General features: G+C 42.4%; 2 protein-coding genes across 3 annotated transcripts in view; one reads left to right on the top strand and one right to left on the bottom strand.

Moving 5' to 3' along the window:
• The window catches only part of LOC135226406 (metal cation symporter ZIP14-like), a 198,569-nt gene that overhangs the window by 65,155 nt on the left and 110,714 nt on the right, over nucleotides 1-22,700 (bottom strand). The gene's annotated exons all lie outside the window — the stretch shown is intronic.
• The window catches only part of LOC135226176 (uncharacterized), a 14,814-nt gene continuing 14,771 nt past the window's right edge, over nucleotides 22,658-22,700 (top strand). Inside the window, exon 1 of the mRNA XM_064265620.1 lies at nucleotides 22,658-22,684. Coding sequence (XP_064121690.1) covers nucleotides 22,658-22,684 — 27 coding nt within the window. The remainder of the gene's footprint in view (nucleotides 22,685-22,700) is intronic.

Consider the following 22,700-nt stretch of genomic DNA (forward strand, 5'->3'; position numbering starts at 1 on the left):
ATAAGAATTTTATTGTGTACTGTGACTTCTAGAAAGCGCTCTAGAGTCACTGAAAGATTTTTATTCCAAACATCCAGTAGTTTTAAGTATTCTGGAATGGTTATTTTTAGCTAAACGGAGGGGTTTTAATATTGAATTTTGTTGGGTTCCAGCACACGTTGGAATATCTGGAAATGAACGCGCTGATGCAATTGCCAAGGAGGCTGTTTCTCGTATTGAGCCCAGATCATTTAAGCTGCCGTGCAGAGATTTATATACTCCAATTAGAGAGAAGCATAAAGTACTTTGGCAAAATATTTGGTCAAATATAACTACAAATGTAAAAATGAGAACAATTGCACCTGCAATCAATCCTTGGCAGTACGATTTTATGCCCAGAAGGTTTGAAACAGCTCTGTGCCGCCTGCGTATTGGACATACTAGGCTGACACATTCCTACTTGATGAGTCGTGATCACGAACCATACTGTGAGGATTGCCTGGTTCCACTGACTGTTATACACTTGCTGGTTGAGTGCCCCAGTTTTGTGGAACAGCGCAATCAATATCTATACTATGGGAAGGAGAATAATGTTTTTAAGTTATCAAAAATTTTAGGAGCAAATGGGATTTTTAACATGACTGGCTTGTTTGGATTTCTTTTTAAACTCTGGTATTTTAGATAAACTGTAATGCTTGTGTGCGCCTTGCTTTTATTCTTATTGAAATTGTTGTGTATGTATGCGAGTGTGCATGTACGTATGTTTATGGTATGTATGTGTGTGTGTGTGTATATGTATGTATGTATGTATGAATAATAATTTTTTATATAATTTATTTTTATATTTATTTTATAATTGCCAGAATCTTTTATCATATTTTAAAATAATTCTGTTAAATTATTATTATTAAAATTTATAGGGTCTTTTTATATATAGTTTGGCATCAATGACCTAGTTGTCACGATGCTAGATTAATATAGTATCAATCAATCAATCAATCAGTTTTGTGATTGCCAATTTTTTTCTGCGGAAAGTAATTTTTTCATGTCTCCTGTTAATGTGAACGGTGTCGCACAACACTGGTCTCCTTCTTTCCTACTGTTAACCCTACATTAAGATGTTGGTTGCCTGATGTTCCTTCTCCACTGCCTTCCTTACAATATTTGGCATGGTTTATATTTTGGGGAAAGGGGTTTTTATGACCACATGCCCTTGCTGTCATCAACCAGTTATTGGTAGTGGGCCTTGCCTTTGATTAAAAAGTCAACCTGCAAGGCAGCAATTTCCATAGTTATTGGCAGTGGGCCTAGCCTTTTCCTAAAAAGTAAGACTGCAAGGCAGTAGCTGTCCTTTTAGTCGCCTTTTATGACACTCAGGACCTACAGTGACAGTATACTTACACCCTACTGCATGGTCACACAGCACTGGTCTCCCTTACTTCTTAATTTGCCATAAAACCATATTCTGTCCACATAATTTAAAAACCCCACTTTTTTGGCCTCTCCTGAATGAACTGCCACCTGTTCTAATATTCTTGAAAGCAAAGTGGTTCACTTTACCTAGTACTGGCAAAATGCTACCTTTGACAAATTCCAGGGAGATGTTCCTCATAGTATCTTGAAAGGAAGTTCCAGAATTTGCTAGCATACATCGGAACTGCCCCCCAAGAGTGTATGGGGCCACGAGTAACTGGAGACATGGGCACTTTTATTCAATAAAATGTCATTGTACCCACAAGCAATGATTTATGAAATTATCAGTGTGTTACTACAAACTTAAAAAAAAATTGCTTATGATACATCAGCAGTTAGCCTGTTGGCCATTTGCAACAAGTGGATGTAAACAAAATCATAGCGCCGTCCTGGTAGCCCATTGCGGGAACACATAAAAGTTGTTTATTTAAGGTAAATTTCATATAGTTTCCTTTTAACACGAGTGTAAATTTACATATGATTTCATACTTTATTACTTTGTTTTTAATGTTTTATTATTAGCAACAATTTTTGTACCTACCAAGTATGTTTACCGTAGGCTAGCCTATCCAAGCCTATGGCGCTCAGTCTAACATCCATAATATGTACAGCTGCATTGGATGCAGGGCAGTATTTTTATACATTTAAAAATAAAGTGTGCCTAATACACCGGTAAATATGGTACAGTATTTCTCAGTTAAACTATACTATTGTACTTATATTGTCAACAGAAGCTCAATTATTGTACCTAAAAATGTTTTTATGGTGGTATTTTGGGGCTGGAAAACCAATACTACTGTAATCCCGTTCCCAGTATTCCTAATGGAAAAAAGAGTTCATACCCACAAGCTCTTCCTTCTAACCAATCATGCTTGTGGGTACAGGTATCACTTTTCAAAATTAATACATCCAACCATCAGACAAAGCTAGAATCAACGGACATAAGAGCCATGCAACAGAATGAAATAAGGGATTTTGACGGAGGAAAAATCTATTTCTGGGCAATGACCTGTGTCGCCCAGTGAAATGCTTCCTTTAGTATACATTTCTAAGGTAAAGTATTTGCTACAAAATACCAGAGAGAAAAAACTAAAATGGTAGTGCCATAGTATAATGGCTCGCTCACCTTTAATTAAGGTGTCGGTATGGTAACTGGGGCGAGTGGAAACCACTACCATAGGTCCCTTACCATTTAGTCTCTTCCTTCTTCAATATCCCTCGTCTACAGAGGAGCCGATCTAAGGCCCCGCTACCCGCTACTACTACAACTAGCGTCTTTGTTTTCATTCCTGCAGATAGCACTCAAGCTTGGGCCAAAGAGGGTGTGGAAAAATTATGGGGTGGGATTTCACTAGGCGACACAGGTCATTGCCCAGAAATAGATTTTTCCTCCATCAAAATCCCTATTCTGGGCTCAGCCTGTGTCGCTCCGTGAAATAGTGCCAGAGAATTGGCCCCACTAGCTTGGAAAGAAAATGCAGATAACCAACTAATACAGGTGAATAAAAACTCGATCAGAATTACATACATATAATCTAGCTAATTCTAAAACAAATAATAAAATTATCACATAATTGTAAGTTTCAATAAATCCTTACGATTAAGTTATCTACGCAAACAAGTTAAATAACCATAAAGTCTCAATAACACACACCAGACAACAAAATAACCACATAAGGAAATTAGACCCAGTTACAAATATATACAGTGCAAGTTATCAATATATACAGAAAGTGCCATCCAAGGTAACAAATGAACCCAGTAACGACCGAGCTACGGTAAGAAAGCTAGCGAGGCAGGTAGGAGAGAGAGATGTAAGAGAGACATAGGCTACATGACTACTTATACTGTTTATGCAGTGTCAGTGGAAACTGTGTTTCCAGCTGCCACTGCTGGGAATTTAAGGGCCTCTAAAGACTTCAAATAGTGGCGTTTAAATACTGTTGGAGATTTCCAGCCTGTGTACTTCTTGAGATCATCAAAATTCATATGTTGAAAATAATTAATTGAGGTGGCTACTGCTCTAACATCATGTGCCTGCGGAAAAGATTCCGGGTTAGCTTGCTTTATAAAATACAAAATTTGTTGCCTAATTCCTTTTAGGGAAATAGTACCACCTTTTTCCCTAATGAGCAAAGGACCTGAAGATATTAGGACAGTCCTGCTTAAATATGCTCTTAGGGAATTAACTGGACATAATGATGGGTCCTGGGGAAATGGGACGATCTTCCTTGGGGCCCATCTATCTTGTGGGTCCTCATTCTTAGCTAGAAATTGACGATCTGGAGAGAGAAGTAATTCTCCTAAAGGTAGAAACTCAATATGATCTGGTTCCCTAGATAGGGCCGACAGTTCAGAAATTCTGGCCCCTGAGGCTAAACTTATTAGGAATAATGTTTTTCTTAGGAGGGTTATATAATCACATGAGTCGTTATTGGTGTCAGAAGCCAATTTCAGGACATCGTTTAAGAACCATGAAACCATCCTGGGTCTCTCAGATGGTCTAAGTCTAGCACAAGCCCTTGGAATGGATGAAAAGTACGAATCTGTTAGATCTATATTGAATCCAATTTGGAAGATCTTCTTAAGAGCCGATTTGGTAGTAGTTATTGTACTTGCTGCTAAGCCTTTTACGAACAAGGTTCTGAAAAAGGTTATGGCCAGATTCGTGGTCATGGTTTGTGCATTTGAGTCCTTTAAAAATACAGCTAGTTTCTTAACTGCTGAGTCATATTGACGCAAGGTTGATTCCCGTTTATCAGATTCTAAGAACCGGATGTTCTGAGGATCAATGTTGGCATCTTTCTGAGCAGCGAACTTCATGAAGTCCATAAAGCTAGGGCTTTCTGAATTCCTGAGGAAGCGGACACAGTCCACGTTTGTACCAACTGTGTTAGTTTGGGATTGGGAATCTGTTGAGGCCGGAGTCCTAATTCCAGTAGTAAGGGAAACCAATTGCTCTTGGCCCAATTGGGGGCTACTAGTGCGATTTGACCCTTGAACGTCCTGAGCTTGTTTAGGACTTTCAGGAGTAGATTCACTGGAGGAAAGAGGTAAATTCTTTTCCATATATTCCAATCTATAGCCATAGCGTCCATGGCGTAGGCCAGAGGGTCCAGGTTGGGGGCCACATAACATGGAAGTTTGTGGTTCAACTCCGTGGCAAAGAGATCCACCTGAAGCCCTGGTACCTGTTGACAGATCCATCTGAATGACTCCTTGTCCAACGTCCACTCCGACTCTAGCGGGACGGATCGTGATAGGGCATCCGCTACCACGTTCCTCACTCCCGCTATGTGGGTGGCTGACAGGTGCCATTTGTTCCTGTCTGCTAAGGCAAATATGGCTATCATGACGTGGTTCACGTGGCTCGATTTGGAGCCGCCCCTGTTTATGCAGTGGACTACCACTGCACTGTCCAATACCAACTTGATATGGGACTTCTTGGCTGGACGTAGCCTTTTCAGGGTAAGAAACACTGCCATAGCTTCCAGTACATTGATATGTAGTTGGCGGAATGGTAGGGACCAGGTTCCTTGTACCTTTTTGTATTGTGAGTAACTGCCCCAGCCGCTTAGTGAGGCGTCTGTATGGACTACTAGCGTCGGCGGAGGAAATTGTAAGTGTATTGTCTTTGACAGATTCTTGATTTCCGTCCAGGGGCGGAGTCTCTTGCGTAAGATCGCCGGGATGGGGGCCATCTTGTCCCGGGATCTTCAGTTTGCTCTGTAGCGCCAAACCCGATTTATATCCTTTAGTTTGGCTTTCAGTAGAACGTCCGTTACTGATGCAAATTGGAGTGAACCTAGGATTCTTTCCTGGTTTCTCTGGGACATCTGTTTGTTTTTAAGAAATTGTCTTGTGGCCTTGGCTATTTCTCTTCTCTTTAACGGCGGTATTGATAAGGTATGGGAGTTTAAGTCCCATTGAATTCCCAGCCACTGGAAACGTGATTCCGGAGTTAGCCGGGACTTGGTTCTGTTTATCTGGAACCCTAAATGTTCCAAAAACTGAATTACCTTGACCGTCGCCTTGTGACACTCTTCGACATTTGTGGCCCATATGAGCCAGTCGTCCAGATGGGCTACTAACATTATTCCCTGAGTTCTCAACTCCTGGACTACTGTTTCTGCCAACTTTGTGAATATTCTGGGCGCTATGTTGAGCCCGAATGGCATTACTCTGAAGGAGTAAGCCTTCTTCCCTAGTCTGAAGCCTAGGAATGGACGGAAGTGTCTTGCTATTGGGACATGATAGTAGGCATCTGTAAGATCTATAGAGGTGGTGACGGCCCCATGGGGAAGTAAGGTCCGTACCTGTGAAACGGTCAGCATTCGAAACTTGTCGCAGTGAATGAATGAGTTCAGATGGGACAAGTCTAGAATTATTCTTAGTTTTCTTGAGTCTTTCTTTGGCACGCTGAACAAGCGTCCTTGAAACTTTAAGTTTCTGACTCTTGATACTACTCTCTTTTGAAGGAGTTCTTGTGTATATTCTACCAATTCCGCTGTTGGTTTTTGGTAAAAGGTGTTGGATGGAGGGGGACCTTGAATCCAACTCCACCCAAGACCTTTGGTCACAATGCTTTTGCCCGCCCAGTCGCTGAACCCTCCCCCACCGATGTCGGTAGAGGTACAGCCTCCCTCCTACCTGGGGATTCTCACTGGTTTGCCGATGGGCGGCCACCTCGTGCTCCTCGGAAGCCTTTTCCTCGGTTGGTGGCTCTTCTGGCGCCCCGGTGACGGGAGGGACCCCTAGCTCCGCTGCCCCTGGTGAACCTATTGAACGGCTGAAAGGATTGTGACTCAAACGTCGCATTATAGGCCGGAGAGACTCCAAAGGAGGTTGAAGCCTGAGGTTGTTGTGCCAGCTGGGCCAGAAGCACAAACTGCTGTTGCGGCTGTGCTTTGGACGTAGACGGTTGTGGTACTTGAGATACCGGAACCGCCTGCATCAGAGTCTGTTGGGGAGCCTGGAAGGGCTGGAACTTCCTAGGTCTCTTCTTGATTCTGGGGGTTCAATCCGGTGGACTTGGGTTTCCGCTTGGGTACGAGTCCCCACCAAATCTTCAGGCTCTGATTGACTCTTGCCACTTTGAACAACGCTTCATTTACAGCTGAGGCGGGGAAAACGTCCGCGCCCCATATGGATGAGGCGATCAACTTATTCGGCTCATGGCGGATTGTGGCTTCCCCCAGAACGTGTTTCCTACAGTTACGCCGAGCTATGATGAAATCATATAAGTCACATTACATTGTATGCAGTAGTGACTTGGCCATGATTTTAAACAGTGTCTCTTGACCGTAGATAATAGACGCCATCTCCGTCATAGTCAGCGAATTGAGGGATCTACTGAGCCTCATCCTGGCGTCGTATTCGGTTTGTAACAGCGCTTCCGGCAGCCTAGGTAGCCTCTCACTAAACAGTGTGTTACCGCAGTCCGGCTTAAGTTTACCCACCGAAAAGGTGGCGGGTGCGTCGGAGTAGTACTCCTCTAACCCGGGGAGCAGAGGGGAGGTTGGATCCGTCTCTCGGAGCTGAGGCATAGGTTTGTCTTTCATTGCTGCCTGGAAAGTTGCTTCCGTTACTTTGGAAGTGAATGGTAACGGGGTGTCTTCGTTTACGGTGAAAATCGTAAACAGGCTCTTGAACGCAGTGAGTTTCGTATTTATACATTCCCACTCTTCCAGGTTTCTGAGCCAAGCTTGTTGGGCTTGGTCTCGGGGAAGGATTACTGTTTCCTTCAGAACTTTATCCTCCCTCCTCACGGCAGCATCCGTTAGGCGAACGTAGCCTAGGAAAGGAGGCTGGAGTCCCTCAGGATAGAACTCGAAGTCTTCTAGCCTTCGAGTTCTGCAACCCTCAATGGCCAGCATACTCTCTGAAAACAGAGCGTGTGCTGCTACCCTCCATGGGTTGTTAGGTTTAAACGGAGGGAGATTGGTCGAGTCCGGCATAGTCCATGTAGGAGTTGCTTGGCCGGGCTGTGCCTGTCTGCTGCCATATCTAGGAGACCTGCCATCATGTTCTCCTGAGCTACCATCCTCTCCAACAAGGATTGGATGGATTGGCCTGATCCCTGCAGCGTGTTAGATAGCTGGGCAAACATTTCTTGGAACTTGGATTGGACCAAGTTCCCAACAACCATGCTGCCCATGCGCTGCATGATGCTCTCTGAGAGTGCATCAGGGTCAAGGGAAGAAGGCTGAGCCTTCTTCTTGGGAACCTTGGGGACCTCGACCCTTTTCCCTTTTGGTGGGGGAGTGACCTTTGACCTGTCTGTCCCGGGTTATGAGCCGGTGACTTGGTGGCCGGGTTGGTTCCTGACCTCTTTGGCAGGGACTTTTGTTTAGATTTAAAGTCCGTTCTTGCCTTAACTTTAGGGATCGCCGATGAAGACTTCGGTCTGACCGACTGATGTCTATCGGTGAATCCCTGGAAGAAATTGGAAGTAGAAGGAGAAGAAGACAAAGATGGACTCAAGGACAGCCCTTGAGTCCCTACGAAAACCTGCCTCACTACCCTTCTTACCATTACCCATGTCGTCAATAGCCATGGGCTCAAGGTCCAAATCGAGAGCTGCCACGTTTCCTACGACTTCTTCAGCGATGCCTTCCTCCGTCGGGAGTGCGACTGCTTCTTGGATCTTGGTGATCAGAGGAGCAGCCACTTCAGCGTCCACCACCGATCCCTTCTTTGCACCTGGGAAGATGAGGGCGGCCATGTCCTGGGACAGGATGTAGGGTTGTCCCTTGGCGGAGTTGCGACCAAATCCGCCAACCCATGCCTTCAAGGTGGATAAGGCAGCCTCTCGGACCGCTTGTACTCCCTGTAAAAAGGGGGGTTAATATTAATACCTAACACTAGAGATAGACTTAATCTAATATAATAGTGTATATTATAGTTTATTGATTCTCATTGTATCATTATGTATAGACTGAAGTGTCACCTACCTCGGAGGTGACTTGATTCACCAAAGTGTAACAAACAACGCAGTTCTCGTGATGCCAGACTACGTAGTCCTCAAGGCGAACTGCGCAGCCAGCATGTGCCCGGCAGACGTGCCCACAGGGCTCCTGGAGAACGGCGTTTACACCATTCCTCCAGACAACAGGTAACCTGTAAAGTCAAATAATACATGAGTATCACCAACAACCTTTCGGGATAGGTCCGTGGTTGTGCGAGGTATACTATTGTTTGCCGGAGTAACTCCGGCTCCAGTATATAAATATAATGATCAATAACATGTCACCTGTTACTAATAGCTCCGGTGCCCCGTGTATACTCGCAGGAACATCACGGGTAGGAAAGGGAACTAGTATGATTCCACAGCAGAAGTGGATTCAGGCTGTCCTCATTGTGCCGGAGAGAGGGAATAACCCAATATCCGATACAGGTGAAGAGCGAGACGTAACAGGGTGAGCCAGTTTACTAATCCTTACAAAAGAATGTGGATGTTATGTGTAAAAACCATGCATGCAAAAAGGGAATCCCATAGACAGGCCGGGCCTATCACATATCCAAACGCCCTAACTATCCCGGAGTCGGGTCCGGCTTACGCCGGAGCCCTGAGGTCGCCTGAGTGGAGCTGGGAAAGGGTGGGCTCTAAAGATAGTGAGGGGGATACACTACCTAGTGGGTCGGGGAGAACCCGCTTTCCCGAGCCTGGTGGCCAACCATAGCTCGGTCGAGTAGGGTCTCTCCCTATCGCCACTAGCTGCGTGGCAGAGGACAGTGGGCCTGCTCACCGAGTGTACCCCCCCAGACAACCCCTTTTCCCCCAAATGGTGACTCGGATGTCTATCTGCGATAGCGTGAGCGAGTCGTCCTTCCACCGAAGTGGAAGAGGAGGAGGGGGGGGGGGAACTGAGAGGGGTCAGTAGCAGGGTGGCTCGTACGTGATCGACTGGAGACACTCTCAGCCGGGTGAACATTCACGCTGTGTGGGAGGCCAGTCGATCCAAGAAGGCCTGTAGGCCAATTAATGCCGGCCAGAAAATCACACATAACATGAAAAACCTGTCCTAACACGGGGGAGAAAGAAATAAATATGAGTGAGAGAGAAAGGGATTGTCCTTGAGAAACTAGGCAAACGAATCCAACGAATTGGAGGGTAGCCTAGAAACTCAGAGCGGCCTAGCCTAGATACCGTAACGAAAGTTCGAGGGACAAGTGACTAGGGTGGCTCAAGGACGGTAAGGGACGGTAAGGGATACGAAAGGGCCAGAGTCCTTCCGTAAGGCAAGTGAGGTAAAATCCTATCTTACTGAGACGTTAATGGTTGATAAGGAAACTTCCATCCAAGAAAGGAAAACAAGCCACAACCGAAAGCATGCGGTTCGAAAGAAGGCTATCCCCCGTGAACGGACTAAATATAAACGTCAATAACAAATGCATCTTAAAATAAAAATAAATAAGGTACTGCTGAACAAAGCAATGAGACCAATTAGTATGGAAGACCAATTGGTGCAAGAAGCAGCGAAACATACGCAGCCGGTGAGCCATGTGAAGCCGGTGCGGGAACGACAATGCACGTTCTACCGCTCTCACATATAACCTAAAATTACTTGGCTTATCTTGCCAAAAGGTTGCTCAAATGCTCTTAAACAATAATTGCAGTACTTAACTTGGATGCAGAAGCTTGACGTTCCATGACAAATACGAAAAAGGTTAATCCAGAACGAAACACAGCACAAGAGAAAAAACGCGTGCAGCGTGAACTGTGCTATCGAAAGGAATAAAAACAAAGACGCTAGTTGTAGTAGTAGCGGGTAGCGGGGCCTTAGATCGGCTCCTCTGTAGACGAGGATATTGAAGAAGGAAGAGACTAAATGGCAAGGGACCTCTGGTAGTGGGTTTTCCCACTCGCCCCAGTTTACCATACCGACACCTTAATTAAGGGGGGCCGGCCGGCTAATGCCCTTTTTCAAGGACAGGACTTTGATATTCATACCACTTAATAAGGTGACTTGGGACATCTCCAAACCGCATATGATTTTCGCCTCTGACCTTCGGTTTTGTGACGCCAGGGCAATTTATCCCGAAAATAACCATTTTTCAAATTCTATCTCCTCCCTTGATATTTAATATTAAGACTGGGATTACTACCATATATAGGACCTGATGTAGACCTCCAATCGAATGGAGAGTTTTTTTTTCTAAAAGTCATTTTTGTTTTTTTTGCTAGATATGAATTTTTCAATATGGTCAAAAAATAAACCCTATAAATCAGGAGAAAAAAATTTATAAAAAAAATATGAAACAAAAATTGGAAAAAAGGGCTCTATTTGATTGTTCTATAATGTCTTTCTGAGTTATATACCAAATTCCAATGTTATAGCTTTAAAACTAAGTGAGAAGATAGATTTTGAAGGTCAATAAGTATAGTTTTGAGATACGGAGGGCGTTCAAAGTTTTCCTTCGTATTTCTATAAAGACAGTATTAATAAATAATGATTATTATGAATGTATATTTGTTTTTGTGTATTAGTAAACAAAAACTATTTTATTTATCATAATTTAATCATAAATGATGATCCCCTTGCTCATATATCGCAGCCTGGGGCACTGCTTGAGGCAAGATGGATGCACTCCTTCCTACGCAATTCTCTCTCTCCCCTTCACTAACTCGGCTTACTACAGCGAATTTCTTCTTTTGATGTTTACGAGATGTCTCCCTTGTCTTTTCCTCATTGGCATGAATGAAATTCTTGCCGAAACATACATAAACATACGTGAAATCAGGCGAATGTCAGACGTGAAATGGAACGTGTAAACTACTTAACGTCTGTGATCGCACTAAACTTGGTAGCTTGAGCCTGAGTCTCCTTCTCGACTCGGGGAATGTCTACAGATGGCCATTTCTCCAATTTCTTTGACAATAGTTATCAAAAATTTTACGATAATAGAAGAAATATTGCATTTTCTTGGTTTACGGATCAATGTTTTAGGCTTATTGAGTTACGTTAAATAAGTACCCTGTAACTACGAAAGTAAGAGGAATTTTGACGAAAATATTTCGTATACGTATTCTCAATTGCCATATGAAGCTCCATGAATTTTTTTCATGACTTTGCATTTTTCGCCCTATACCTCCATATATAGAGGTTCCGGCCGGCCCCCTTAAAGGTGAGCGAGCCATTATACTATGGCACTATCATTTTAGTTTTTTCTCTGGTATTTGTAGCAATACTTTACCTTAGAAATGTATACTAAAGGAAGCATTTCACGGAGCAACACAGGCTGAGCCCAGAAAAAAATATTTTATATCTTTTTGTTTATAAGAATTACCAAACTTTGTATACAGCTGTCAGTATACTGTATTGCTCATGTAGAGACAATAAATTCAAGTCATCTTTTAATTCAACAAAATATCTATGCATATGACCTACACAATAAGCAACTAACATAAATAGTTTTAAACTGTGGTCATTATGCATTACTGTAGTCATTATGATTCTGCTGGAACACTATGTAAATAACATCTAAGGTGACAATACACACAAATCCTTCATGTTTGATACAAAAGGTGCTATCTTCAATATAGATAAGACATACATAATTGTTATACCTCATTCGTTTTGTCTGCTGGGCAATAATCTTCCACGTAATCTCCACCAACGTTGAATTTCTCTTATATGCATTAAAGTGCATATATATACCCCATTATGTATACTGTACTACTTTATATTTAGCTTCATTTGTAGCAGCACTGCAAAAGAGAGAGAGAGAGAGAGAGAGAGAGAGAGAGAGAGAGAGAGAGAGAGAGAGTTACAAACTAACAAATGTTCAGTACAATACTCTGACATGTTTGGTAAATAATACTGCTATCAAATATCTTAAAAATACATACTACTTGAAAATACTGTACATCAGTAGCATAGCCATGAGAGAGAGAGAGAGAGAGAGAGAGAGAAGAGAGAGAGAGATACTAACAAAATTTAATGTTCAGTACAGTACTCTTAACATGTTTGGGAAATAATACTGCTATCAAATATCTTAAAAATACATACTACTTGAAAATACTGTGCATCAGTAGCATAGTCATGAGAGAGAGAGAGAGAGAGAGAGAGAGAGTTACATACTAACAAATGTTCAGTACAGTACTCTAACATGTTTGGCAAATAATACTGCTATCAAATATCTTAAAATTACATACTACTTGAAAATACTGTACATCAGTAGCATAGCCATGAGAGAGAGAGAGAGAAGAGAGAGAGAGAGAGACAGAGAGAGAATTTGATTTTTCAACCTAGCAACACAGACATGCATCCTCTTCTGTACAGGTTTCTTCTACAATTTTCCAAGCATCTACAGGAAGATGATGTCCTATTCTTAGAAACCTACTAATCTTCAAGTACCTAGGTTACAGTGCAAGAAGTCCTTTGTAGGATACTTAATTAAACCAGGTTCAAAATTTGAATGTTCTGCATTTCTTCTAGATAAAACAGTTTTAAAACTAACACTAGCCAATGTAATCATGTATTATTAATTTTAACTCAAAAAATTTCAGGCAGTATATAATATCTGATCTAAAAGTGAAACTTGGCAGCACATAAACCTTCCATCATATTGTCAGAGAAACTTCTGCAAATTGGAGATATAGTACTCACATGCCTTCGTGCCCGTTTTGCATAGAACTGCCCTTGTGGAATTTCTGATGGATGTATCTGTTGAATATGTTATATTCTTATAAACCTTTGAGATAGGCTATAAAGTCTGCATTTGATAAAGGTATAATTAAAAACAAACATTTGTTTTTATAAGACAAATTTCTCTTCCACCACATAATATAGTATAGACCACATTCATGGTCTTATGCTTCAGACACTACAGTCTTTTGACTAAAGACATAAGAAGGACCCTAGTACTAATACTGTACATGTGCCATCTATGCTTAAGTTCACAGTAGGCTACTGCTGTATTTTTCTCAGCTATAAGGAATGTCAGCAGTAACGTCAGTGGGTGGCAGAAGGGCACTTGTTACGATTGATGGGTTTTTAATGAAAACATCCACTTTGTTTTATTGAACAATTTCTTTTACCACAAACCCATCACTTAAATACAGCCTAAATTGGAATTTCTGATTGTGGTTTGGAATGTCGTATGCTACAGAATGCTGACTGTGACCTGCAGGATCCATGGTGCTCCTGGGGACTATGGTAAGTAGGGGACCCAAATCCTCTGGTCAGTACAGGTAACTAAATAAGAAACTAGCTCTAGAGAAAATAAAGCATTTGCATATGTGTAGGTGTTGACTACACCTCTAATGATGACACATGTGAAGGAGTAAGAAGAAAAGGGATTTTGACGTAGGAAAAATCTATTTCTGGGCGAGGAAGCCGTGTCGCCCAGTGACAAATATGTCTGCTTTAGCACTATTTCTAGTAAAATATGCTATAATACCAGAGAACTGCTAAATTGGACATGTCAGAAGCCTCTGACTCGCTCACCTATATAAAAGGTGTCGGTATAAAACTGGGCGAGTGTTAAACACTACCACAGCAACCCCTCCAATTAGCCTTTTCCTCATCAAAAAGACCCTAAATACGGGGAGCCGACCCATAGGTCACACCTAGCTACCCCGTTGAAGGCGGCTGTGACGTCATACTTATCGATAGCAATGAAGCTTGGTGCACTGCAAGGGGAGGGAAAAAAACCAGGGGGATTTCACTGGGGCGACACGCTTCCTCGCCCAGAAATAGATTTTCCTACGTCAAAATCCCTTTTCTGGGCTCAGCCGTGTCGCTCCCGTGAAATTGTACCAGAGAAACACCAAGCTACATCACTCTGAAATGAAACAGAATATTAAATTGTATAAACTAACACCATAGACCAAGTGAAATAGCAAAGAGATTTGCTGCGATAGGTAGGATGTTAATAAAACTGGCATAATGGAAAATATTCATATGACACAAGGACAAATACTATATTGATGTTGCAAGGAGACACTGACCTCCCTACAGCTATTGCCTGATATTTAAGATCCTCCAAGGACTTAAGGTAAAGCTTTGGAAAAACCCAGTGCGACTGCCGACCAGTATATTTCTTCAGATCATCAAAAGTTCATATATTTGAAGAAATTTACAGAAGTTGTTATAGCCCGAATAGCACTCGCTTTGGGAAAGGACCCTGGGCTGACTTCCTTGGTAAAATACAAAAACTGCTGCGTAATGCCCTTTAGGGATATGGTACCACCACCGCCCCACATGAAAAGGAGGGGGGGGGCCTTCGGAAAAGGTAGATGTGCTAGATAAATAGTCCTTAGGGTTTTAACAGTACATAAAGATGGATGTTGCGGAAGCGGAACAACTTCCAAGGGGATCGCCTACCAAAGGGTTTCCTCATTCTTAGCCATAAAATAATTATTTGGTGAAAGCACACGTAACCCGAGGGAAGGAATTCTATATGCCCTTGGCCACTAGATAAAGATGACATCTCCGATGTTCTGGCACCTGAAGCCAGAACTAATAAAAACAGTGCCCTACGCAAAAGGGTTTGGCAATCACATTTGAAGTTGTCTGTTTTAGAGTCTAAACCTGAGACCATCGTTAAGAAACCATGACACTGACGACGGCCTTTGAATGGGCCGCAGGCGTGCACAAGCCCTTGGGATTGAGGTAAAATAAGACTCAGTTAGATTTATACCAAACCCGAGAAGAAAATCTTTTTCAGAGCTGACTTAGTGGTTGTTATTGTGGCAACTGCCAAGCCTTGTTCGAATAAAGGCCTGAAGAATGTTATAGTCACGTTCATTGTCATTACTTTGACATTGATTTCCTGAGAAATGTAGGCAATTGTTTAACTGCTGAATCATACTGGCGAAGTGTAGATTCTCTTTTGTCTGACTCCAAGAACAGAATGTTCTGTGGATCAATGTCCCCTACCCTCCTACCTGCAAACTTCATGAAATCCATAAAGATAGGGTTTTGTGAAGACCTGAGGAATCGAACACATCACCGTTTGAACTTGTTGCGTCAGCTCAAGCCCGGGGGAGGGGGGGGTGAGGATGAAGACCTAGTTCTAGGAGAAGGAGAAACCAATTGTTCTTGGGGCCAGTAAGGAGCTATGAGAGCCCACCTGACCTTTGAAGGATTTCAACTTGTGCAACACCTTCAGAGAGGGTTCACTGGAGGGAATAAATAAACCTCCCTCCACTGGTTTCCAATCTATACTCAGGGCGTCCGTAGCGTATGCTAGAGGGTCCATACTTTGGGCTACGTACAAGGCAGCTTGTGGTTTGCCCCTGTAGCGAACATATCTACTTTCAGACCCGGTACTCTCCTACAAACCCTCTCGAAGGGTTCCTGGTCCAGTGACCATTCTGGCTCCAGGGGGACTGACCGGGACAATGCGTCTGCTACTATATTGTGGACTCCTGCCAGATGGGTAGCCGATAGATGCCAGGTGTTCTTGTCAGTTAGAGAAAAATTGCTATCACCCTGTGGTTCACATGACTTGACTTGGACCACCTCTGTTTATACCATGTATCACTACTGCACTGTCGAGAGCCAATCTGATATGAGTCTCCTCCGGAGGACGGAGCTTCTTTAAGGTCAGAAACACTGCCATAGCTTCCAGGATGTTGATGTGAAGCTTTTGGAACTGAGGTGACCAAGTTCCCTGAACCTTGTCGTGCTGTGAATAACCTCCCCAACCTGATAGTGATGCGACTGTATGCATCAGTAGGGACGGGGGAGGGAACTGCAACTGTAACTCTTTGGCTATTGCCCATGGACGTAGACATTCCTTGGGAATCAGAGGTACCCGGCCGAACTTGTCACGACACTTGGCATTGGCCTTGAACGTCAAACTCGATTGATGTCCTTGAGCTTGGCTTTCAACAGAACGTCTGTGACTGAACGCAAATTGGAGCGAGCCTAGGATCGTCTCCTGATTCCTTCTCGAAGCCTTTTTGCATTTTAAGAATTGGCTTGTTACCTTGGCATCCCCTTCCCTGATGGAATGGAAAGGTTGTGTGAATCCAAGCCCCAATGGAAACTTAGCCACTTGAACTTGGATTCTGGGGCCAATCGGGACTTGGTCCTGTTGATCTTGAACCCTATATATTCCAGGAAAGATATGACCCGTCCATGGCTTTCCTAAACTTGTCTTTGACCATCTCCCAGATTAGCCAGTCGTTTAGGTACGCCACTACCAATAAAACCTGAGACCTTAGCTCCTGCACCACTACCTCCGCCAGTTCCGTGAAAACCCAGCCCTTGGGGCTATATTCAGCCCAAAGGGCATCACCTTGAAGGAATAAGCTTCTTTTACTAGTTTTGAAGCCCAGGAATGGATGGGAGTGCTGAGACCGTCGGGAACATGATAATATGCGTCTGTAAGACCTATAGAGGTGGTGACGCCCCCACGGGGAAGTAAGGCCCTTACCTGAGAGATGGTCAGCCTTTAGAACTTGTCGCAAGGAATGTACAAGTTTAAACGGGACAAGTCTAAGATCACCCTCCTTTGGTCGGTCCCTTTCTTGGGACACTGAATAGACGACTTTGAAATTTTAAGTTCTTTGTCCTGGAGACTGCTCCCTTCTGGAGAAGGTCCCTGGGGTAATCCATCAACCCTTGGGTTGGATGCTGATAGATAGATACTATGTTTTCCAGCCCAGCTGCTGAACTCCCAACGATGTTAAAAGAGATACAGCCTGCCTCCTATTTGAGGAACTTCATTGAGATGATGAGGGTCGGGTTCCTTTCCTGACCATACACCTCTAGCTCGCCCTTGGGCTCCGGTTCCTCCACTCTGACGAAAGGGGGAACCTGTTGGCTAGCCGACGGCGAAAGGGAGACAAATTGAGGCTGTTGCCGAGGCTGAGTCTTAGAAGATGAAGGTTGGGGAACTTGCTGAATTAGTACAGCTTATAGCACAGGGTGCTGTTGCGGAACTTGGAAAGATTGGTACCTTCTTTGACTTTCCTAGTCCTAAAACTGGAGGAAGAAGACTCTTAATATCCTTTTGAAAGGGATGCCCCAACGCAATCTGATGCTTGATTAAAATGTGATGCCTCATTCTGAACCTCGTTTACTGCCGAAGCTGGAAGAGATCTGCACCCTAGATTGAGGAAGCCAGAAGCTGTTGGGTTCGTGCCTGATCGTAGCCTCGGATAGAACATGCTTCTTGCCATTTCTCTTAGTAACCGCAAAGCCGTACGAGGCACATTGCATGCTTAAAAAGTAACTACTCCGCAATGACCTTATACAGCGGTTTCATGAGCATACTCCAGAACCGCCGTCTCCGTCATCACTAGAGAGTTAAGAGACCTTGCAAGACGTGTCCTAGCATCAAATCCGGCTTGGATCAGTGCGTCTGACAGAGGCGCTCACTAAACAAGTTGATTGCACAGTTTGGCTTAAGCTTGCCTGCCGAGAATGTAGCCAGCAAAACTTCCCACAAACTCTCTCTACCTTGGGGGTAGCAATGATGTGGAATCTGTCTCGCTAAGCTGGGGCTCTTCCCGAGTCACTGCCTGAAGGGTAAATCCTGCTACCTTTGATGTAAAAGGTAAGGAGTTCCCGTCATGTTGTTACCTTAGTATTTGAGCAGATCCACTTCTAGGCTCCATATCTATACTTGATGAGCCTGATTGTTAGAAAGGATAACAGTCCCCTTGGAGACCTTGTCCTTTATAATCGAAGCTGCCTCCATAAGCCTAACATAAGCTATAAATGGTGGCCATAACCTTTCGGGAATAACTAGAAATCCTCGAGTCTATGTGTACCACAACCTTCTACAGTCAACATCCCGCTGACAAACGGAGCGAAGTTCACTACCCTCCAAAAATCACCAGGGTGGAACGGAGGGAACGTGGACCCGTCAGGCATGCTCTGACCTTTGCACCAAATTACTAGGAGGTGCCGGAACTGCCGACTCCTGTCTGAGACCTGCAATCAGGGAGTCCTGTGCACGTAAACGTTTAAAAACACCCTTTCAAACCTTGCTGCGACTGAACTGACTAAGCTAGCAAGACTACTGGCCTGATTTAAAATATTCGTGTTGAACAGGTCTTTGCCGACTAAAGGGGAACCTTCCAGCGCTCCCTACGGTACCTTATGAGGTATCCGACCTCTAGACGTTGCAGGGATGGGACTTGAGGGGCAATGGGGAAGAGTTCTCTCCTTGAGGCCTTGGATCTCATCCTAGGTTTAATATGTGTATGAACCTCTGGAACCTGCCAGGCCTTGGCTTTGTGTCTGATTGGCTTTTAAGCAAGGTTTTACCCGAAGGTTTTCTCTTTAATCTAGGAATCACAGAGAAGGAATGCGACCTGGGAGGGGGCAAACCTCCTGTGAAACCCATGAAGGAATTTGGAGTAAAGGGAGAGGAAGAATCAGAGTCACTCGAGGAAAGACCCGGTGACCAACTAGGCTAGCCTCATTAACACTGTTACCTGTAACCATATCTAGTGTAATGGGCAAATCCTCACTAGTTCAAGTGAGACTTCTTCCAAACCAAGGTCTGGCAATTCTGCCTCTTGCTGTTCCATAACTGAATCTTGAATTTATTTGATAATTGGTGCTGCGACTTTTGGGTCAACGTATCCGGCAGCTTTCCCGGCTGGGGAGGCTGCCATATCTTGAGGTAGCATAAAAAGGCTTAGCTACCCCTACTTTCTGTCCAAAACCTCCAACCCAGACCTTGAGGGTGGAGAGTGCAGCATGCTTAACAGACTGCTCTGTCTGTAATGCAAGAATGTGTCAATTTCGAGTAAAATCTTTGAACATTATGCTTACATATTATGTTGATTAATTAATGTAATTTAATTTACAGAAATTTTAATTATTTATTTATTTATATAGTAATTTATTTGATTATTATTTAGTTATTTATTTTATTTTAATTGTTTATTTAGTTATCATATTTATTTATTATTATTATTATTATTATTATTATTATTGTTTTATTTATTTATTTATTTTTTTATTTTTTTTATTTCATTTTTTTTTTTTTTTTTTAACACTAATCAAGTAGTGTAATATAATTCCATCACAATATGTATAGAACAAGCAGTGCGGTAACTTATCGAACAGGTACCCTGTTGTACAAGTAGTAGCAGGCAAAGTCCGTTTACGTGATGCCAGACTACGGAACCGGTAAGCAATACTGCGCACGGGGCATGGTTCCGGCAAACATCATGGTTGCACAGATCCTGTAGATCGGCAACCAGACACTGAGTGGCCTGTAAGTGCAATAATATATGAGAACAATTGCACAAAAACTTATAGGATTATTATGATAATAATGTCATATGCCGGAGCATGCCGAACTGAAATAATATATATATAAAAAATATATATGTATATATATATTCATATATTTTATGTCCCGGGGGACTATAATAATTAAAACCACCCGGAGCTGTATGACCCGGAGTGGGGGGTACACGAAGTAACCCGGGACGGCCACATGAACTCGCAAGTTCCGTGGCAAAAGAAAGGAAAATAATATATATAAAAAATATATATATGTATATATATATTCATATATTTACGTCCCGGGGACTATAATAATTAAAACCACCCGGAGCTGTATGACCCGGAGTGGGGGTACACGAAGTAACCCGGGACGGCCACATGAACTCGCAAGTTCCGTGGCAAAAAAGAAAAGAAAATAAAAGGGGGGGGAAAAACTACTTACTTACTGACAAAACGATAAGAAACGGCAAGCTGACGAAAAGAAAAAAGGGAAAATTCTTGAATGAAAATAGGACGGTGGATAAACGGCGAAGCACGAAACAAAGAAACGTGCTCGAAGAAGACCCCCGTGAAAAACGTGAAAATAATGAAAATAACAAAACATAAATGGAAATCGGATCGACTAAAAAACTGCCACCCAAGAATAAATAAAATAAATATATACATCCCTATATATATATATACATATATATATACTATCATACATACATACATGTACTGAAATATCACATGTTACAAGCAGAGAGGAAGAACTACTCGAAGTCGTACAATTCAAGCGTAAATCGGTACAATTCAAGGGTAAGCCGTAAAGGCGACTTGCCGCCCGCCCCCTATTTAAAAGTGACGCCTAATAAATCCAAAATAAATAAAGGCAAAACGATAGGCAAATTCACTCCCTAAATATTGAAAAAGGGCGAACCAGTACTTAACTTGGTGAAGAGGTAGATGACGATCCGTAACCAGAATAAAAATAAAAGAACAAATAGTAATATTCGAACGTGTGAACACGGAATGGTTATCGAAAAGTATGACGTCACAGCCGCCTTCAACGGGGTAGCTAGGTGTGACCTATGGGTCGGCTCCCCGTATTTAGGGTCTTTTGATGAGGAAAAGGCTAATTGGAGGGGTTGCTGTGGTAGTGTTTAACACTCGCCCCAGTTTTTATAACCGACACCTTTTATATAGGTGTGAGGCGAAGTCAGAGGCTTCTGACATGTCCAATTTAGCAGTTCTCTGGTATTATAGCAATATTTTACTAGAAATAGTGCTAAAGCAGACATATTTCACGGGAGCGACACGGCTGAGCCCAGAAATAACTGTTACAGTGAAGAGAATGAAAATTTTGCCAAGTCCCTTTCCAAAGGGAAAATAAGTATTGATCCATATGAGTTACATTCCTCAACTATTATGATTGAGGCTAGTCAAGAAGGTGATAATAAAAGAGATGATGCAAGAAACAATAACTGATGAACGAGTCAAATCTTGCTGTATGCAAGATATGGTAGCTGTATGCAAGATATGGTATATTGTGCCTAAATGGGAACATGCATAATTGCACAGCAACTGCTTCCTTAATAAGGGTTTTGGTTTGGATGATTATAGTCAGCCATATAGCACGTAGACTTGTAAGTGAAAATCCCAGTATGTACTATTTACTTTTGTACCAGAAAAATTTATGTCTGAAAATATTTTGTTGGACAAATAGAAGAGATTGAAATAAGCTCTTTATTATCAATCCAGCCTGAAGAAACATTGAGCAGGGTTAATAAATTACAAGAAATTACTTTGAAATCCACTCCTTATAAATACCATATGACCATCTCAGAAGTACAGTAAATGACAGCATCAAAATAATATTTCAGAACATGAACCCCCTAGCTATTGCAATAGTACCTTGCCCTTCATACAGACAGAGGTAATCATTGGCCTGTTGTAACTTCCCCACATCAAGTACCTCTTTCACAACAAGTTACGTAATCAGCATTCGAAACAGCAATAGAAAGGAATATTTCTTTAACTGGTTCTCCTTGGTAACCTGTCAGAGTTGTGAGTAATGTGAATGGCTCTGTAACAATTTGGGATGGTTACCCTAAATTAAACACCATTACCAAAAGTAATGTATTTCCTTTGCCTTCGACAGAGGAGATTTTGTATAAATTCCACAACCATTCTTTCTTTCCAGCATTAGATTTGAACTCTGGATGTCATCAAACAGCCTGACAACCAAGCAAAACTGTCCTTGCTGCTGGAAATTTCATGCACTCATGCAACATGTTACCTTTTGGATTAAAGAATGGACCTACTAGTTTTTCTCAAGTTATGTCTGGCAGGCAATTCTTTAATAAGATAATTAAATGACATAAAAAATCTCAGGAGATATGTTACAAAGTCATAAAGCTACTTTCATTAAGGCCCTTGAAGTACAAGAACCACATATAAAACTGAGTCATCAGCATACCTCTGAATTATGTCCAACAGGTTTCATATCTTGATCTACACCAACTAAAGCTGTCCTTCTGCATACTACTCCGGTTGCCAAACTTAAAGCAATCATGTCTTCAGCTACATCTTCTGCAAGGAGAAATATATAACTGTGACCAAATTTGCAGTAAGAAAACAAATATGTAACTTCTTTATTCATAAACGTCTCATAAAAATAAAAATTCCACATTAAAAGATTTCACCTTCATTATCAATCTGCCATTCATTAATTTGAGCTCGTGCAGCTAATCGTTAAGGTCTTCCTCTCATCGTGGATAGTGACATATCAGATCCATTATAGCAATTCTTGAACTCGGCATTGCCAACTACACCACTGACAGTAATACTTTTTACCTGAAAATGAAACTTTTGCTCATTACAAGTACAGCAGCATTCTATTTCATTTTAGTGTACATATCTAAATTTGAGAGAGTGAGCGAGTCCAAATGTAGGAGTAAATCGCAAAAGGTGCATGGGTGTACAAGTAGTACTAAGTCATTGTTGTTTTTGTATTTCAAATGGCTGATAGACATAGTGTCAGAAATGTACTGTATTGTGTGC

Source organism: Macrobrachium nipponense, chromosome 14 (assembly GCF_015104395.2).
Source record: "Macrobrachium nipponense isolate FS-2020 chromosome 14, ASM1510439v2, whole genome shotgun sequence".
NCBI lineage: Eukaryota > Metazoa > Arthropoda > Malacostraca > Decapoda > Palaemonidae > Macrobrachium > Macrobrachium nipponense.